This window comes from Halictus rubicundus, chromosome 2, assembly GCF_050948215.1.
Source record: "Halictus rubicundus isolate RS-2024b chromosome 2, iyHalRubi1_principal, whole genome shotgun sequence".
NCBI classification, from domain to species: Eukaryota; Metazoa; Arthropoda; class Insecta; order Hymenoptera; family Halictidae; genus Halictus; species Halictus rubicundus.
This window is the reverse complement of record NC_135150.1, coordinates 13,022,954-13,040,928: the sequence shown is the minus strand read 5'-3', so window position 1 is coordinate 13,040,928 and position 17,975 is coordinate 13,022,954. Positions and strand designations below refer to the sequence as shown.

At 37.6% G+C, this 17,975-nt stretch overlaps 2 protein-coding genes across 5 annotated transcripts in view; one reads left to right on the top strand and one right to left on the bottom strand.

The window, feature by feature from the left end:
• Nucleotides 1-2,151: 2,151 nt before the first annotated feature.
• Nucleotides 2,152-11,185, top strand: Fab1 (1-phosphatidylinositol 3-phosphate 5-kinase fab1). 4 transcript variants are annotated; one of them, XM_076805347.1, is made up of 16 exons: nt 2,152-2,328; nt 2,424-2,596; nt 2,742-2,953; nt 3,059-3,248; nt 3,341-3,578; nt 3,656-3,862; nt 3,933-4,147; nt 4,209-4,551; nt 4,616-4,976; nt 5,056-5,326; nt 5,394-5,756; nt 5,826-8,091; nt 8,285-8,835; nt 8,941-9,273; nt 9,342-9,503; nt 9,574-11,185. In XM_076805347.1, exons 2-16 carry the CDS (start codon nt 2,482-2,484, stop codon nt 9,768-9,770), a joined length of 6,024 nt encoding a protein of 2,007 aa, XP_076661462.1. In that variant the 5' UTR covers nt 2,152-2,328; nt 2,424-2,481; the 3' UTR covers nt 9,771-11,185. The 4 variants fall into 4 exon arrangements, with proteins under 4 accessions (XP_076661462.1, XP_076661460.1, XP_076661461.1 ...); XM_076805345.1 differs by having other exon boundaries at nt 2,463-2,596; nt 5,394-8,091; XM_076805346.1 differs by having other exon boundaries at nt 3,077-3,248; nt 5,394-8,091.
• Nucleotides 10,380-17,975, bottom strand: part of LOC143365296 (UBA-like domain-containing protein 2) — a 37,899-nt gene continuing 30,303 nt past the window's right edge. The window contains exons 3-4 of the mRNA XM_076805355.1: nt 16,109-16,202; nt 10,380-13,165 (exon numbers count right to left, since the gene is read on the bottom strand). Coding sequence (XP_076661470.1) covers nt 13,014-13,165; nt 16,109-16,202 — 246 coding nt within the window. The 3' untranslated portion in view covers nt 10,380-13,013. The remainder of the gene's footprint in view (nt 13,166-16,108; nt 16,203-17,975) is intronic.

The following is a 17,975-nucleotide window of genomic DNA, read 5'->3' as shown; positions in this document are numbered from 1 at the left end:
TTCGGTTCCCTCCCCTTAAGCACAGTGTCGTACAGCCCCTAAGAGAATCGATACTCTTGGTCCCGACATTTTCGAAATGTTCCAAGATAATGCACTCCGAAAGCCCTCGGGGCGATCGTTCAAACAATGACGAAGTTATTAAGGGCCCTGGATAGTCACGTGACCTTTTAATTAATAATTTCCATTCACAGCCTTCAGACACAGACTTAAGATCCGTCTTGGTCTTGATCCGACGGGTCTTAAGTCTGTGACTAGACTTGTCACATTTTTTGCTCTGTATTATCGATATTATGAATTCTGACGACAGAAACGTGCTTCAGGTTTTTGGCTTTATTTCGCAGAGATTCAAGATAAAATATAGCTCAATTTGTAGCTGGAGATATTTTCTAGTGCGCGCTGCTCTCGATTTCATCCAGAAAACTCATCCAATGGCGTAAAAATGCTTGGATTCCACGGCATGCACATCGTCAATTTTTGGCCTACTTCTAACGCTTATATTGCCAAATATCTGCATAATCTCGTCAGCCCACGACCAGCGCGCGCTAGATTGAACCTTCCTCTTTCGAATGAACCCTTTACCAGCGACGAAATATTTTAATATAAGGACGGAAACTTGAGGCACGTAAAACCATTTTTTGACGGTAAGGTAGTCACTCTACCTTATCGCGAATCTACGAAAACCCGAAGCATCGTCGAAGTCGAAAGCAGACGAATTTTGCGTTCGAACGCTTCGACTGGAAAACTCCGGTAATTTTCGTATGTTTATTAGAAATAGTTTTTAAAAAAGATTCCCTCCTTTTACTGAAAACAAATGTTACAATCCGTGAACGAAGTGATTTGGTTTGAATAGTAAACATTCGCTTTTTTCAGACAGAAAAATACATTGGGTGATTGTGATATTATTATAATATTCTTAAATTTTTCTTATGTTTTCACTGTTTCGTGTTTCGACTACTAATTCTTATTATAAACGTATAGAATCCGCAGTCTAGTTAATTTTGTAACTCTGTTCCTACAGGTTACACTCTATACTTTAACGGAAGAAGGGTTGCATAGATTTAGGGCCGTTTTAAAGACGGCTAGCATTTTCGTTCCATATTTGAATTGATGAAAGAAAATGCATGATAATTTAACCCATAAGGGTTAAATTTTCTATTTTTTGTCTAATTTTTTAAACTTCTTTTCGATTCTTCAGAATAAAGAATTAAACTTTCAATGATAACTTTTGAATAAGTGAAAAAGGTAGAACGATCTTTTAAATAGAAAATCATTTTCCATTCTTGGAATTTGTATACGTTATTCTTGTTAGAGGATACTTACGAATCAATGCCTTGAAAAAATAAGAAATTAGAAAATTACGGAATTTGTTTAACTTGTTTGGAGTAGATCCGGAAATTAACGAAATACAGAAGTTAGCAAAACAGAATTGGAAAACTTGTTTTAATACTTAAAAACTAAAAATTAAAAACATGGATACTACAATTCAATTTGTATTAATATTTGTTTTATAGATCGTTCACGTGTATTTCCACGGAATGATCCTCTATGTCGCATCAGAAATTGAATGATAACTCGTTGAAAACGGTTCTTTGTACAAACATTACGTGACACACATGGGATTCTTAGTCAGATAAACAACGATGCCACGTTACAAAATCATGGTTAAGTAGATCGTAATATTGATTTCAGGGATTGCTCAATAATACTGTGCTTACCTGTGGTTTAAAAATGACGTGCTTACTCTGTTCATAAATAAAGTTTGTGCAATTAAAATGAATTTGATTATATTGATTTCAAATTGAATTATAAAAATTAATAATTGAATGTACTGTAACATTAGAACATCTTTTTTGGATTTAAGGCAAAATGATTTTTTTATCTTTTTGAATGTTTTGTAATCTCTGTTTGTTAAAAAAAATATTATAATCCATAAACAAAAAGATTTTATTTACATACTAATGTTTCGAGAAGGTGTAATCGAGAAGATAGGCATTGTTTTTTTACTATTATTAATTATTATACTAAAAGGACTAACACAGTTTAGATAACTTTGTGATTTCGTTAGATATTAGAACTGTTAGACGCTTTAATTGAATGAAAAAAGGGTTGCATATATTTAGGGCCGGTATAATTGTCCTGATTGCCGCTAGATGGTTGTAGTGTACTTCTGAATCTGCAAACATAAGCTTCACGAATTTGCACCTGCGAACGATTCAAGAGAAAAGTGTTGAACAATATCGTTGCAAATTTGTATTGTACCATTTAAAATGATAAGTACACGGTGATTATGTAACTATATGAGATAAACAGTGTAAATGCTCTGCCAAGGTAAGAAATCGACATTTATAAATGCATAAAAACATATATCGCTACGTTTGACGTTTCGATCCAAAACATTTATCTGTTCGCAATTTTTGCCGTAGGTGCGTTTGGTGTGCAATTTATCATAAAAATGTTTGCAGGAAGATAGCATCGACCAAAATGAATAAGAATATGAACTCGCCCCATAAACTTACGGAGTTCGCTCCGTTAAGTCCCGAGGAGAATCAACCTGTCGTAGCTTCTCTATTTTCAAAACTCTTCAGCTTCACTAGAAGTAAGGTTTTTTCTTTGTACATCATCACAATTGTACAAGGAATCTGAAAGCAGTTATTTCTTGTATTTTTTCAATTAATTTATATTTAGAATATATTTAGAAAGAACGAAGTGAATGTGCTAAAATGCAGAGAATTGATTTCTAGGTTCACAAAATGTTGATGACTCTACAATTTCATCTGCCAAAGAGGAACAGAGCTCATCTGATTCTGAATCATGGAAACAATCAGAAAGCACAGAAAAAACTCCAGAGGATGATAGTACTAGTATGACGAACTTTCCCTTAGATAGCCGCGAAGGCAGAAGTTTACCTAATGTTCTGAAACGCATTAGCAACATAGTAGCTCTAAAAAGTAATGTGAGTTAACTTTCATGAGCTATATAAATGTTTGCAGATAATTCAAGGTGATGGTATTCGTAATTTTAGTTGTAAATTAAGTTAACATAATTAACATTAATATAGAACTTGCGCTCATATAAGGACTCCCAATTAAGAAGTTACTGGATGCCAGACAGCGTGAGCAAACAGTGTTATGAATGCGGCGAACGGTTCACAACATTCCGCAGAAGACATCATTGTCGTGTGTGTGGTCAGATATTTTGTTCGAAGTGCTGCTGTGATCAGATCCCTGGCAAGATTATGGGATGCACTGGTAAGTACTATGAATAATATATTTGTTAAATGACATTATATGTTTTCTGTTTGCCATTTGGTTATTTTATATAAACACGCTGTTTATTACAGGTGATCTTAGAGTTTGTACATATTGCTGCAAAGTAGTTTTATCCTATTTACAATCGTCAGATATGAGAAGCGACTTATCTGAAGATTTGAAAGCTTTGCAAGAGGACTTACAAGTTAAATACGGAAATGATCAACCGCTTCTCACACAAACAAATGCAAATGAATCTGTAGAAGACGAGACTTCAATTTGCAGAAAACCAAGCGTCGGATATATGGAAGAAAAATATGCCATTACAAGGTATTGCTTTCTTTCATTTTACTTCTGTTTTTAAACTAGTGATATAAATATATAAAAGATATAAATATACTTTACAGATCGACAAATAGTTATTTAACATCTCAAGAACGTTCTCTTGTTTTACAAAACTCGGCTTCTTTGAGAATGATCTACGAAGAGCTCTTTAGATCGAGCCAAGCAATACTTTTACAAACGCACAGAATTAGGTTGAAGAGTTATCACAATTGTTTTCTAGCGAGCGAATTGGTAAATTGGATGATAGCGCAAAATAAAGCGGCCACTCGGTACAGATGTAACAAATAGAAAAATAGGAACAAATATTGAAATGAAATATTGAAATGTAATGTTTTATAGTGTGCAGGCCACTGCTATAGGACAAGCACTTCTAGAAGCAGGTTTCATTGAGCCAGTAATTGTTGACAATGTATTCAGCGACACTGCAACAGTGTTTAAACCAGCAACGTTGTCGCAAATGCAAAGTATGGATTTGTTAACTGAAACTCGAACTACCTGCGACGCTCAAGAACCTGCGTGGGTGAAAACAATTCCACAGCACGACTCTACAACAGGTAATATTTAACGATACGGTTTTATGCATAAAAGACAAATGCCAATAAAAATGTATTTCAGATTCGGAAAGCGAAACAAGAGCTCCGAATCCGATACCACAAACTACTGGACGTTTACCATCTTCTAGTTCAAGTTTTTATTTAGATCTAAATTTAGAATCATCCACCGTTACGTTAAAAAGACCAACTTCGGAAGATTTAACCACATTATCTGTAGATAGTAGTGACAGCATACTTGATCAGAAAGAAGAGTCAACAAAGTCAGATAAGTGTAACTTAAAAATTGCTGATGATCTTTTAAATGATACGCTACAGGTGCAGGAAGTTAAAGAGAGAAATGGTTGGCACAAACCATCGAACATTAGAACCTCCTTCGGAGAGCTACATACGTACGAAAGGTTAACGTAAGTGTCACGAACGAATTTTATCGAGAAACGATAATGTGAGCTTACATATACTCAATTGTAGATCTGCATACAAGCAACACGAGGATTCATTGATCAAACAATTGCTTAACAAAGAAGGCTTATCGCAAACATGGTCAGAAACTATACTCCCAATTGCACATCAGGTTGTCGACTTTGTGAGACCAGATCTGAACCACAATGTCGATGATCTGGATATTCGGCAATATGTTCAAATAAAAAAGTGCCCAGGTGGTAGCAGAGATGACTGTGAAATCGTGTCTGGTGTAGTGTGTAATAAAAATGTTGCACACAAAGGGATGAACGCGATGATAGCTCATCCAAAAATTTTGTTGCTTCAGTGCGGTCTTATGTACCAACGTGTGGAAGGAAAATTATTGAATTTGGAGCCTGTGATGTTGCAAGTATGACAAAAAGCTTATTTAAATAAGTAACTGATATTAATTATGTTATATTGTAACATTAAAAATATGTGATTTTTAGGAAAATGAATATTTAGGTCATACAGTTGCTAGAATTACTGTTCTTGGTCCGGATGTGGTACTTGTACATCGGTCTGTATCAAGATTAGCGCAAGATCGACTCCGAGAGTCCGGCGTGACGCTTGTTTTGAACGTGAAATTAAGTGTCTTGGAGAGAGTCGCGCGGTGTACGGGTGCAACTATTGTAAAAACCATCGATGCGCATATAAATGCAAGATATATGCTTGGTACATGTAAAAAGTTTTACCTGCGAAATTTCACGACCGAGAGAAGTAAGTAATAAAAGTACCTAATTTGCCGTTCCAGTTTCAATAAAATAAGAACCCCACGATTTTTCAGATGGTATTAAAACATTGATGTATTTTGAGGGGTGCGCAAATCCAAATCTCGGGGCTACAATCTTACTGCGTGGTGGTACTCAATCGGAATTAAAAAGAGTGAAAAATGTGACTGCGACGATGATCTTCGCAGCATACTCTTGGCGCCTGGAAAAATCATTTCTCATGGATGAGTTCGCGAGACCACCGTCTCCTAAGGATAATTCATTTTTAGATGAAACCTCGCAAAAGGATTCTGCGGACATTGAAGAAACCAGTAAGATAGCATCCAGAACGAACGAAGGCAATGATGACATAGAGAGCATAGACGACACAAGCATTTTGAGAATATCAAAAATTGAAAATGATCCTACAGCTCCGTCAGGTGAGAGATACAGCATAGAAATTGAGAGTCCAGCTAACAGAAGTACCCCATTGAAAGATAAAATTGCAGATCAACTGTATAGTGAGAATACATTAAACTCGAACTCCATCAAACAAATATCCTCTATATTATCCGATGATATTGATTCTTATGACACTTTGAAATTATTCAAGTCGAAAACAAAGTCTTCCATAATCGATTCAAAAGTCGTGGAAAATAGCACAACAAGTAAAACATCGCATAATAATAATAATCTCGATAATACTTCCGGTCTCGGTACAGACTGCAGCGAAGATCTGAATAGTACAATGGAATTGTTTGGTGGTAAATCCGGAGAGAAGACGAGTAAAGAAATCGAAGAAGAAACTGAGAAACCAAAAATAAAAGATAAAGTTGTTCCAGAGGAAAAACGTATTTATGGAGAGTCTATTAGTGATCGAAGCGATCCTTTGCATCAGTATTTAAATGAAGACGAGGAGGACGTCTTCAGTCAAACTAGTCCAAATGGTCAACACCTAAGTGTAGCCGACTTACCACTACTAAATAAATTTAAGAAAGCCTTGGAAGGCACAATATTAAGCGTTTCGCCTTATCTAAAGTTTTCCATACCTTACTTGGAAACCGAGACAGGAAGGAATTGTGTGCTACGCAGTTTCTTTCCAAGGGAAATTTTTTACTCCGCACAATTTCTGGATAAAGTAAAAGAAATTAAAGCGAGTAATGCAACTTTAGAACCGTGTGGCTATGAAAATCCGTTAACAAGACTGAAACTGAAGCCGCAGCATCCGTTTGTTCAAGCAAGACTGACCACAGACGTCGACAGCCGAGAAGTACAAGCTCTGTTAGCTGATTTTCGAGCTCGCGGTAGTCGATTGTATCCAACAAATAATGTCGTGTCGGAAAAGCAACAGGTTGTGGTGCAGAATGATGCGAGCGATCAAACTCCTACGTGGCCTGACTGTTTAGACCCAGCGAGTCATCAACGCCTGTCAGTATTGTTTTGCAGTTTCTCGCATTCTGGTAGTAATACACCAGCCTTCTGCGTGAACCCGTGGGTGGTTAACATGGATTTGTATGGAAGAAACGATATCGCCCTAGGACGTTTCCTTGAAAGTTACTGTTTGAAGTCTGAATACAAGTGTCCGGCCTCGGCGTGTCGAGCACAAATTGCTCAACATGTTCGAAGATTCGTACACGACGGTGGATGCATACACATTAGCTTAAGCGAAATGAGCACCGAGCCGTTTGCCCAAGAAGACAGTAACCAAATTTTAATGTGGAGCAAGTGCATGAAATGCAAAAATGTTTCACCGGTGGTACCAATGTCGGACGATACTTGGTCCTTGTCTTTCGCCAAGTATTTGGAATTACGTTTTCATGGGAATGTCTACACCAGGCGGGGCACCGACACCTGCCAACATTTGCTTCATTATGATCATTCCCAATACTTCACGAAGAAAAACATGCTGGCCGTGTTCAAGTATACGAAGATATCCCAGTGGGAGATTTCTTTACCGCCGCCTCTGATAAACATTATATATGATCCGAAGCAACACGCAGATGTGATCGAAGAGATGAAAAGCTTAACGCTGAAAGGGGACGAAGTCTTCTCGACTATACGAGAGAAGTGGACGACCCTGCAAGCGGACATAGAAAGCTTAAACGCTGTCAAGCAACAATTGACCAAAGATCAGCAATACTTCAAAACTAAGATCGAAGAGACTCAATTAAAGTTGACGTCCCCGACGTTGGAGAATAAGAAGCTCGAGGGGAAGGTATCTGAGAGACAAGTTCAAAGTTTGATGTTCAGTATCGAGGACAGAATTGTCATTCTTAAGCGATTGATATCCGAAGTTGTATTCTCTTGGAATTCAAAGATCCTAGAAATGTCTGTTAAAAAGAAGGACGAGAGGCCACGAAGGTTCACCGAACGGTCATTAACAATTGGAAGCAACAGCGTTATCGATACCGACGGATACATTACGGAAGACACTGCTTCCGAATCGCAGATTGAAGATCTAAGTCCCATGTCAGCTGATTACAATGCCCTTGACGCAATCACTGCTGTGCAAAATGATTTGCAGGGATTTGATGGGATGGAAAATTCAGACAGCGAGTTTTTAGAAAGTAATCCTGATGAAATTGTTGTCATTCAGGGATCTCCGAAAATGCATCAGAGATCGCATTCTGATGTTCTGCCTATGGCTGTAGAGGATATGCCGGATAAAAAGAAGAAAAAGAAAACCATTTTGTCGCAGTTGCTACCCTCTCTACCTGTTACTCAGCCAATACCAAATCCTTTCAGTTCGCTGGAACACCACTTGCTTCCTCTTGGGTACGATTAAATTGAGAAACAAGTTATACAACAATGGACAGTATTTTTAGTGGTAACTTGAAACGAACATAGTTTCTTTAGCAGTTTCCATGCAGAGGAATGTAGTGGAAAGTTACCTCTAAAAACGGGACATTTCATACGTTACAACCGAATTAAATGTATTTAGCGGTAAATGATGTTTTTTCTTTTACAGATCGGTTGTACCCATAGTGGTTTACGAGTCAGAGCCTTCATCTATAATTGCATATGCACTTGATTCGCTGGACTACAAGCACACTTTACAAGAACTGATGCGCACCATGAAAGGGCCGGATTTAAATCCGAGCCCTTTGTATAAGCGGAAATTCCCAGAAAATAAAGAGAACGTTACTGAGGTTATGCAGCCAGGTGAATTCAAACGTCCGTCCGTTTTATCGTTCTTCCGGGGAAACAGCCCGAATCCTGCGAGCCCCATAGACGCTGATAAAAATGTTTCGAACATGGATTCCAACCAGCAAAATCCAACAACGACAGCGGAAACAGAAGAGGACAAGAAAGTGACCAAACAGCAGAATTACGTTGAAGTTCAATTTAACGACGCGACAACAAATTTTTACTGTAGAATATATTTTGCTGTGCAATTCGCTGCACTTAGAGAGAACGTTTTACCATGCGGCGAAGACGGCTATACGAGAAGCATGAGTCGAAGTGTACAATGGGCTGCAAAAGGTGGTAAGAGCGGAAGCAGCTTCTGTAAAAGTCGAGGTATACAATTATTAACGGAGCATATCCTATACTTTCATCAAACCTGGTATAAAAGTTCTATTAAATAATTTTAGACTTATACCTATTTCTTTTTTTGGTTTACAGATGACAGATTTATCATAAAACAAATGTCGAGAGTAGAAATGCAAATATTTCTGGACTTCGCGCCAAATTATTTTGCTTACATGGAAAAATGCCAGCAAACCAAACAACCAACCTTGCTAGGGAAGATCGTAGGCGTTTACAGAGTATCCTTTAAAAACAATACGACAAATGCAGCGCTTCGCACTAGCGTTCTAGTGATGGAGAATTTATTTTACAATAGAACGATAACAGACAAATTCGATTTGAAGGGGTCAGTGAGAAATCGGCTGGTGAATCCCGATGACATGTGTCACGAGGGTGAACTTGTGTTACTCGACGAGAACTTGTTGAACAGTTAGTATATCCCATTCGTGTCTTGTATATATCAAAGAGTTCCAATCATAAATAAACTACATTTTCAGTGAGCTGTGACTCGCCACTTTACATCAGATCACATTCCAAGGCGGTTTTAAACAGAGCCATTGAACAAGACACCAAGTTCCTAGCTGATAATTCTGTAATGGACTATTCATTGCTAGTTGGTTTGGAGCCAAATTCAGATGAGCTTGTGTTAGGCATAATTGGTAAAGATTTTATGATCAATTATCCAAGCCCTATATATCTATCTAATAAAAAAACGTGATCCATTTACAGATTATATACGAACTTTCACGTGGGACAAAAAAATAGAAACAATCGTGAAAAAGTCAGGAATATTAGGCGGCCAAGGAAAGCTGCCAACGATAATATCACCAGAAGAATACAGAGCCCGTTTCATAGCAGCTATGCACCGATATTTCTTGCCCGTGCCAGATAGGTGGTCTGGATTAGGCAGAGCCGTGGAAACATAAAAGACTTCCAGGAGATAAGGTTCTCAATTTCTCTGAAATATTATATAGGATGCTCGTGTTACTATTTCTTCGTAAATGTATAAAAGATAAAATGATCCAAGAAGATTTAAAAAACAGTTAAAGTTATCTTTTCATAATTAGAAATACGCTATTAGGTCTGTAAAAAAAATGACAGCGAAACTTTCTCATCGAAGTACTAGGAAATAATAACAAGAATATCCTGCACACTAAATACATTGTAAATATATTTTCTATGCAGTTGACACAAATGTAACGAACAGTGTTGCATATAAATATATATAACGTATATTAATATTTTATGGAATGACTAGTCCTTTATAACATTTTGTAACGAAAAAAAGTGATAATAATGAGTTACCATTATCATAACGCGAATACTGTTGTTGTATAGCTTCAGTTCTATAATTTATACAATTATATAACACTTGAAATCATATCATCTGTATTTGTACTTATCAGCGCAGCGATTAGTGTATCATGTGTATATAAAAGATTTATAATAAACTTTACAAGCAAATGTTTCTGTAAGTTCGAAGAACGAAAACGGGAATGAATGAGACAAAATGTTCGATAAAATTATATATGAAAGTCTGTGAAAGCACCATTATTAATGTTTTATTTAGATCATTTTTTCAAAATTATGTACATGAACATTGTTTATTATTATTGATAGTCAAATAAACAATAATAATAACGTAATATAATAATAATGAGTTTTAACATAATAGTATTTTCATAATAGTCGAGACCAGTGTTCCGAAATTTGTATATCGTCTAGACAAACAAAATATTTTCTAAAACAAAGATTGTATCGCTCCAATACAATTTTTTTTATACATATACACATTTTACAATCAGGTCACAACAATAAAAAAATATATATACATATATATACATATAAATATATATATATATGTAGATATAGATATATAAATATAGATATACATATGTATATGTATATTATATATATAATATATATAACACATAAACTATATTTTCTTGTGAAGATATTACGAGACACTGGTCCATACATTACAAACACAAGGAAGATATTAAAGCGTATACCTTACAGAAAAAACATCTTGTCATACTTGATTCGGTACGACGATTTCTATCGTATTTACATAAATGAATGCATAGTGATGAAGCTGCAGCGAAACTCGAATACTTGAACTATTTCATCCGTGAAAATTAGATTACGTACTGATCACAGTGTCTCTTAGATTCGTCGAGATTGTAACGTTGGTTACGGGAGAACGATCCGCGAACTGTGACCGAATCTATGAACGTTCAAACAGACTTTCTCACAGTCAAGCGTCGTCGTTCGAACAGTAGTTATTCGCCGACGGTAGAACGGTTTCCATTCCATCATCTTAAATTAAATACGAATAGTAGATGCGTTGCGAGATTAAATAGTCTATCGTGGAAAAGAAAGAGCCGTTAAAAAAAAAAAAGAAAAACAAACATGTTCGATTCATGTAACTGTATACTGTTTTCGGAGGTGAATTGCACAAGCCTGCCGCATACGAACATCTGTGAATAATAATGAAATATCTACGATGAAAATCATATTTGTACACGGTGAAACAGGCTGTACGAAATCATCTATATTCGTATTCCTAATTGTAAATTCAATTGACGATGAAACAGCTCAGCTAATATGGCTCCACTGCTCTTTTATTTCCCCAGTAGAAAAAATGACCTACACTGGATACTATCTGAGCAAGTCATCTCTCTCTCTCTCGTGTATACACTATGACTGAAAGTTTACACGTTTTTTTTTCTTTTTCCGTTCGTTCGAATAGCTTTACATAAATATACCTAAATGGACAATTATATAATCGATAAATTCTTTTTTACAATTTTTTTTACATGATTATTGATAGGATTTAATTACGATTCGTGGTAGTTTCTTCTTTACCATAATTAGCCTCGTGTCTTTGTTTTCTTCTGCTTATCATTTTCTTCTCATTTTTCGTTCGCTCTTTTGTTTCAGTTGCGCCGTGCAGTTCAGCTCTCGTTGCAAAAAAAAGATTGAAACAACACACCGAAACACGATTCAATTCCGCGTGACACCTCTCGAAGCTTTCGAAGCTTTCGAAGAGCTTTCGCCGAGAAACACTGTTGACGTTTGAGAAACGAATCGCGTGCGCATGCGCGGCACAACGCGCGATTTTCGAAACAATAAAAAGCTGAACGTTTACTTGTCGCTGAGCGCCCTATCCAGTGCCGGAAATTTTTTGTACTATGGTGTATGTATGTATGTGTGTGTACGTTTGTGTATGCGTGTACGCGCGCGCGCGTGTGTGATAATGGAAGTAGTATTGAATTTCTCATTGACTTCCGCGGTTCACGGGACCGCAAAAAACATTTCCTATCTAGCCGCGAGTCTGTAGATCGAGAAACAACGAGGAAGATACCCGGGACGGTGGAGGAGGCTTCTCGCTACTCATTCACAATCAAGCGGCGATGTCTCTGGACGCATACTAATTCCATAAACGCTAAAGGAGTATCGCTGTCTTTCATAATTGTAGGAACTACCGTCCCGTAGTGCGTTCAAAAGGAGAGAGAGATAGAGAGTAATAAAACGAACAAAAAAAAAGTATTAATAGAGTCTTTTACAGCCTCCAACCCTCTCTCTCGTCCTGCGTCTATGATCGCCTGTCACACACATATTTACCGACGGAAGATAAATGGTTTCGAGAGGGTTCGGCGGTCACGCGCGACCGCCGCGTTTCGACGCACCATCAAAGAATAACAAACACAATCGCGAGGATCACATAACCAGCTACTAGAGATCCACGTGTACAACCCGTGAATTCGAATATGGTGGACCTCTTCGTCTACAACACGCGCTAAATAAATCCGGCTTCTTCTTTAGATTTGCTTCCTTCGGGGTGGGTGTGCGCGTCTTCGATGAAAGTCCGTGCGTTCTTTTGTTGTCGATGTTTGTTTTAGTAGTAGTAATTGTTATTGTTGTTGTTGTTGTTGTTGTCGAGGGAAATTCGGTGGACAACGAGCGGCCTTTGAATGAATCTTGGGTAATGGTCGCTCGCGTCACCAACAGCGCGTGTTACCCTGGGAGAAGTCAATTTTTTCTGTGAACCATGTCTCCTCGTTTTGTTGTTGTTGTTGTTGTTTTTTTGTTGAACGCCGTTAAAACTGCATATCGCATAACGACCTCGGGATCTCGCGTACGGGCCGCCTCCTGGCCAGCTTCTTTTATCTTTGCGGCTCGCCTAAACCGAACTGTTGTTGAGTCTGCGTTTGTTGTTGCGCGTTCCCGGTCACGCTACACCGTCCCCCGTGATGCGGCGCTGCAGTACCCATTTGCATCGAGTTCTGATGCAGCCCATTTTGACTCGGGGACATTCCTGCAACGGAACAACGAAACTTTTTGTTTAGCTACCCCTTTGACAAACGAGTCCCGCTGACGCCGCAGACCAAATCGTTCTGCTCGGGGGTGGGTCTTGCTCGAGACCCTCATTTGCCAAAACGATTTACTCTACGGAACAAGGAAATAGAGGAAATCGATCAAACCCCCACGAATTCTTTCTTTCAGATTGAGTTGTAATATAAATTTGTTCGTTTACAAATACAGTTAGTCCCATAAGTATTCGTACGCTCTTACAAATCGCATAACTTTGTCAATATTGGACTATACTACTTGAATTTTTTTGAGAAGTTAGTACAATTGGATCACTACATAACATGAGCAAAATGTTTGATTAAAATTGCAATTGGTCGAAATTACAGAGAAAGTACTTAAAGTTGTATTTTGCAACTTTTTTATGCGGGCTTATATTAAAAATTTCAAAAGTACGTTTTGTACATCTGTACCAATTATACATATTCTGAATATTTCATTTAAATCGGTCAACATTGCACTGAGCTACGAACATTTAACGATGAAAACTCAAGAGCGAAAGTCGCAGAATTTTGGTCTCAGGGAATTTCGCCCTTATGTGATCATTTTGAAATATCTGCAGTTCATTGCAACGTTGACCGATTTTGATGAAATTCTCAGAACATGTATAATTCATACAGATCTGCAAATCGTACTTTCTAAATTTTCAATGTATGTCCTCATAAAAAAGTTACAAAACACAACTTTTAGTATTTTCTCTGCACTTTCGACCAATTGAAATTTTTGTAAAAAATTTTTTCACTTTATATAGCAATCCAACAATTAAACAATATTAGCTCTCGAACAATATTACGACTACGTTATACAATATCTTCTCTGCCATTGATGTGTTGTAACAATAAGCGAATGATGCGACCGTGTGAATCCGAACGATTGAAACTTGGATTGCTAAACTTGATGAGCGTAATTAGTACTCTTCCGGAGTCGCGTTTATTGTTGCAATTCCAAGTAAACTTTCAGCAGACTAAAGTAGAAATTTAACGTAACGGAAATTCGAAGAAAAACTGAACCCAGCTAAAAATGTTCGATCAAAATCGTGAATACAATTGTTAAAAGAATTGTTCGGACGTGTATCAAAAATGAAAAATAATATTTTTTATATATTGGACAAATATGACAGTTAGTACAAACTCTTTTATGAAATATAAAACAGTACACTGCCTATTGTTGTGTGAAAATTGTAAAAAGCATTACAAAACAAAACAATTTGCTGAACCTTTCCGAAAGCAACATATTCATTTCTATTTACATTTTTTTTTTATTATTGAATTTGAGGTTGTAGTTAATAGAAATATTTTCCCCGTCGAATATATGAATATAATCGCCAGACTGCGGAGCGTTATGCAAAATAAAAACATTCTATCTGAATTGCAACAAACTGGGTTAAAATAAAAATTTTATTTATTTTTGAATATGTTCAATAGATTAAAAATAATATAACGGTGGCTTTAAATTCGTCTAATAATTTTATTGTTTTAAATTACGCCAATTCATTTTTGTCATAAATGCATAAAATCCGCAGTCTAATAATCACAGACGCCGATTTGTTTGATCGAGACAATTTTACCAGGGTTAGATTAAGGATGTATTTGCAAGGTACAATATAATATGAGATCAATATTCGGAGATGAATGCTGCTGTAGTAGCCAAGATACTGGACGCTTTATGTAAACACGTCCGGTTTGACCTTGTTTTCCAACAGGGTTGGTAGTTGAGAAGGTTGCGTTTATGAATTTGTTTTCGTGGATGCTACCCTAGAGAGATTTATTGAAACTTTTACTACAACACAACACTCGCCTGGAACTTCGGAACAAATTGTATTGTGCACAGTTTGTGGAAACCTTTTTCATTGATGTATCGAACTCATCCTTGAACTTAACGTTCATGTTTTATTACATTTGTTTGGCGGCCAAAGTATACGTGTTTTTAACATGATCAATAGGGTAAGGGTAAAGGACCCAATTACTGTTGTCCCTATATTAATTACACTTATTTTTAAAGCATAACTGATTTTAATGAATAAATTTAATATCTTTTTTTTTAATATTCGTTATGTTTTAGAAATAAGTATATTTAATATAAACACAGTAATTGGCAGCCGATAATTGGCTACTCCGATTCAGTTAACGGCTCTATAACCAGCAGTATTCACGAAGCATAAGCGTGTTTCCGACACTCTTCCGAATCGATTAGCATGCGCAAAAGAAGTACGACTCTAATTCTATGTCGAATAGGAAAACACTGCAGTGAAAATAAAGCGAGATTCAGCGAAACACGAGGATGCGAATGCTATCGATCATAATGCATTCGTCGAACACGAGAATTCGCTGCAAAGTTGAACACTCTGCAGGAAATACTTGTTACGTCATTCGAATATATTATGACTTCTATTTGACGCTGAATAGCAATATCGTGTTCGACAATCGGGCAAGACATAAAAGTTGGCGGTGATCGTTTCCGCTTCATCCTCCCTTTATTTCTTTAGCAATTAACTTTTTGTTTTGTTAAATAAACGACTCCAAAGATATATATCTATTCCTCATCTTAAACTCTACTACACCATACACGTGTGCAAATTAGACAGAAATTAATAGTGCTCTTTTATTTTCATGAGAAGAAATGTCTTCCTCTGATTTTTATAAAACAAAGTGTAATCTTGGATTTTTACATGAATAAAAAAACAAGTAAATACGGTTTAGATCCAGATTATATCGTGTATGGTGTCGTTTTAACCAGAAAAATGTCGCCAATACGGGGATAAATGTTTCGCAAGTGTTGCGCGCATCTGTTTCACATGTATCGAGTCGTGACAGAACAAAACAAAACAGAACAGCGTACAGTGGCGACGTCGGAACAAAGGGTTCCTCGCAGTAATTAGAGTGAGACTTACCCGAGGGAGTTTTTTCTCCGGCGGACATTTTGGAGAACGCGAGTAGCGCGTCGGGGAAATTGGGCGGCGTGGCTGGTGTGTTGCACGGCGTTATCTGCGAAAGAAATATATATCTTTATGACTTTCGGGTGGGCTGCGATTATGCTGGCCACCTTCGATGCATTATCTCCTTTTATAACATTGTTTGTTTACGTTCCGGCGGGATCGCGTGTGTACCATTTATTTAGGCCGAGACCAAGGCGCATGACTGGCCGTGTTTCGCGGGCATAGATTCTTTATTCGAGGATCGATACCCACGGCGAACCTCGTCCGCGCGTTCCTTTCCACAGCCTCAGCATGCTAATCGTAAGATTCTACACGCCGATTAACGCTGTTCAATGATTCACTGGGTTTCGATTCATGAATTATGTAATATTAATCCGGCGTAATGAATGATTCGCAAGAGTAGAATGTCACTACCGACTTCCTTCACGAGGAAATGCGAAATGGTGATCGCTACGCCTGTTGCGCTATGCTGCAACGACCTTTTCCACCGAAAATTATGCCATTATAATTAATTTTTGTTAACACGCGCGCTACCGGCACTTGTTTCGCCGTTTTAAAATGTTTGATTACATTCTTCATAAAATGTCAAAACCTTTTGCGGTACACACAGATCCTTCTGGCGCGTAACCAGAGGAGAGCTTTTCCGAATCACTATAAAGCATGAATGAAGCGAGATATTGTATATACAGGGTGTCCCGAGGTAACAGTGTAAATTTTGTACGAGTTGAAATAGTAAATGAAACTGACGATGAGAAGTTAGTCTTCAAATTCATGGTTTTGTGGCATTTGAAGAAGAACTTTTTATTTGTAATGAAAAATTTCTGCACAATCCTGTCTTTTACATATAAAAAAATGCATGGTCAGCTTCAGAAGATTTGTTGATAAGTTATGTCAACTGAGAAATATAAAATAGAGAACTGCGACCACGAAAGCTGCACTTTTAATCTTTTAATAGCTGAATAAGAATCTTTAATAGTTTGAATAAGAAAGTTTAGTACATCGGTTCGGATACAGCAGGCTCTAATGCATTTTACCACTTGGGTTGCCTCCTCGCAGGGACAGAATTCATTTGCAGAACTTGCAAATGAATCGTTATGACAATACATCGAGCGAACACCGTGTATTTAGAACGTATGAGAACGCCAGGAGGTTAGAAGAGGAATCGCCATGATAAATCTTGGCTTCGCAATTTATGCATCGCGGAGGTCGAATTGCCTCGGTTTTGCGGGGGGTTTTATGGATTCCCGTTCGGCGGTCAACGGTGTTGAATAAAAAATGGCCGATTCTGATTTGTCCCACCAGCGCACGCAAGGCAGAGAACCACTGTAGGCAGACAGTCGCTAGGTGCGTTACTATTCTCGGTCGGCGGCATTCCGATAAGCCGTGTGCCAAATCTTGGCTCAATCATTGGACGAACGACGTTTCGATCCGTCGGCGAAATTCTGTGTTTATCGATCTCTATTTTTCTCAGTTCACCGTTCCTCGTATTCTCTCATCTCCATCCGACTCCCTTTTTCAATAGTAATGCTACCGAACTCTCAACTCGTTTGAATCTACCTACGCTCGAGTCTCTTTTCGCACGGCGGAGAACGTGCCCAACACATTCACTGCCACGTGTCGGTCGTACACGAGTGGCACTGCTGTTTAACTAGGATACTTTTTATACATTCCAGCAAATTGAGTTCAAATTTGTCGGCTGCAGAAGGATTCGAGGCGTAATCGGTATAATAAACCTTATCTTGCCCGCTGAAAAAAACTGCACAAAAGTCAATAAAACGTGAAAATCATGTGAAAGCAAATGAGACGCGTTAGAAACCCGTAT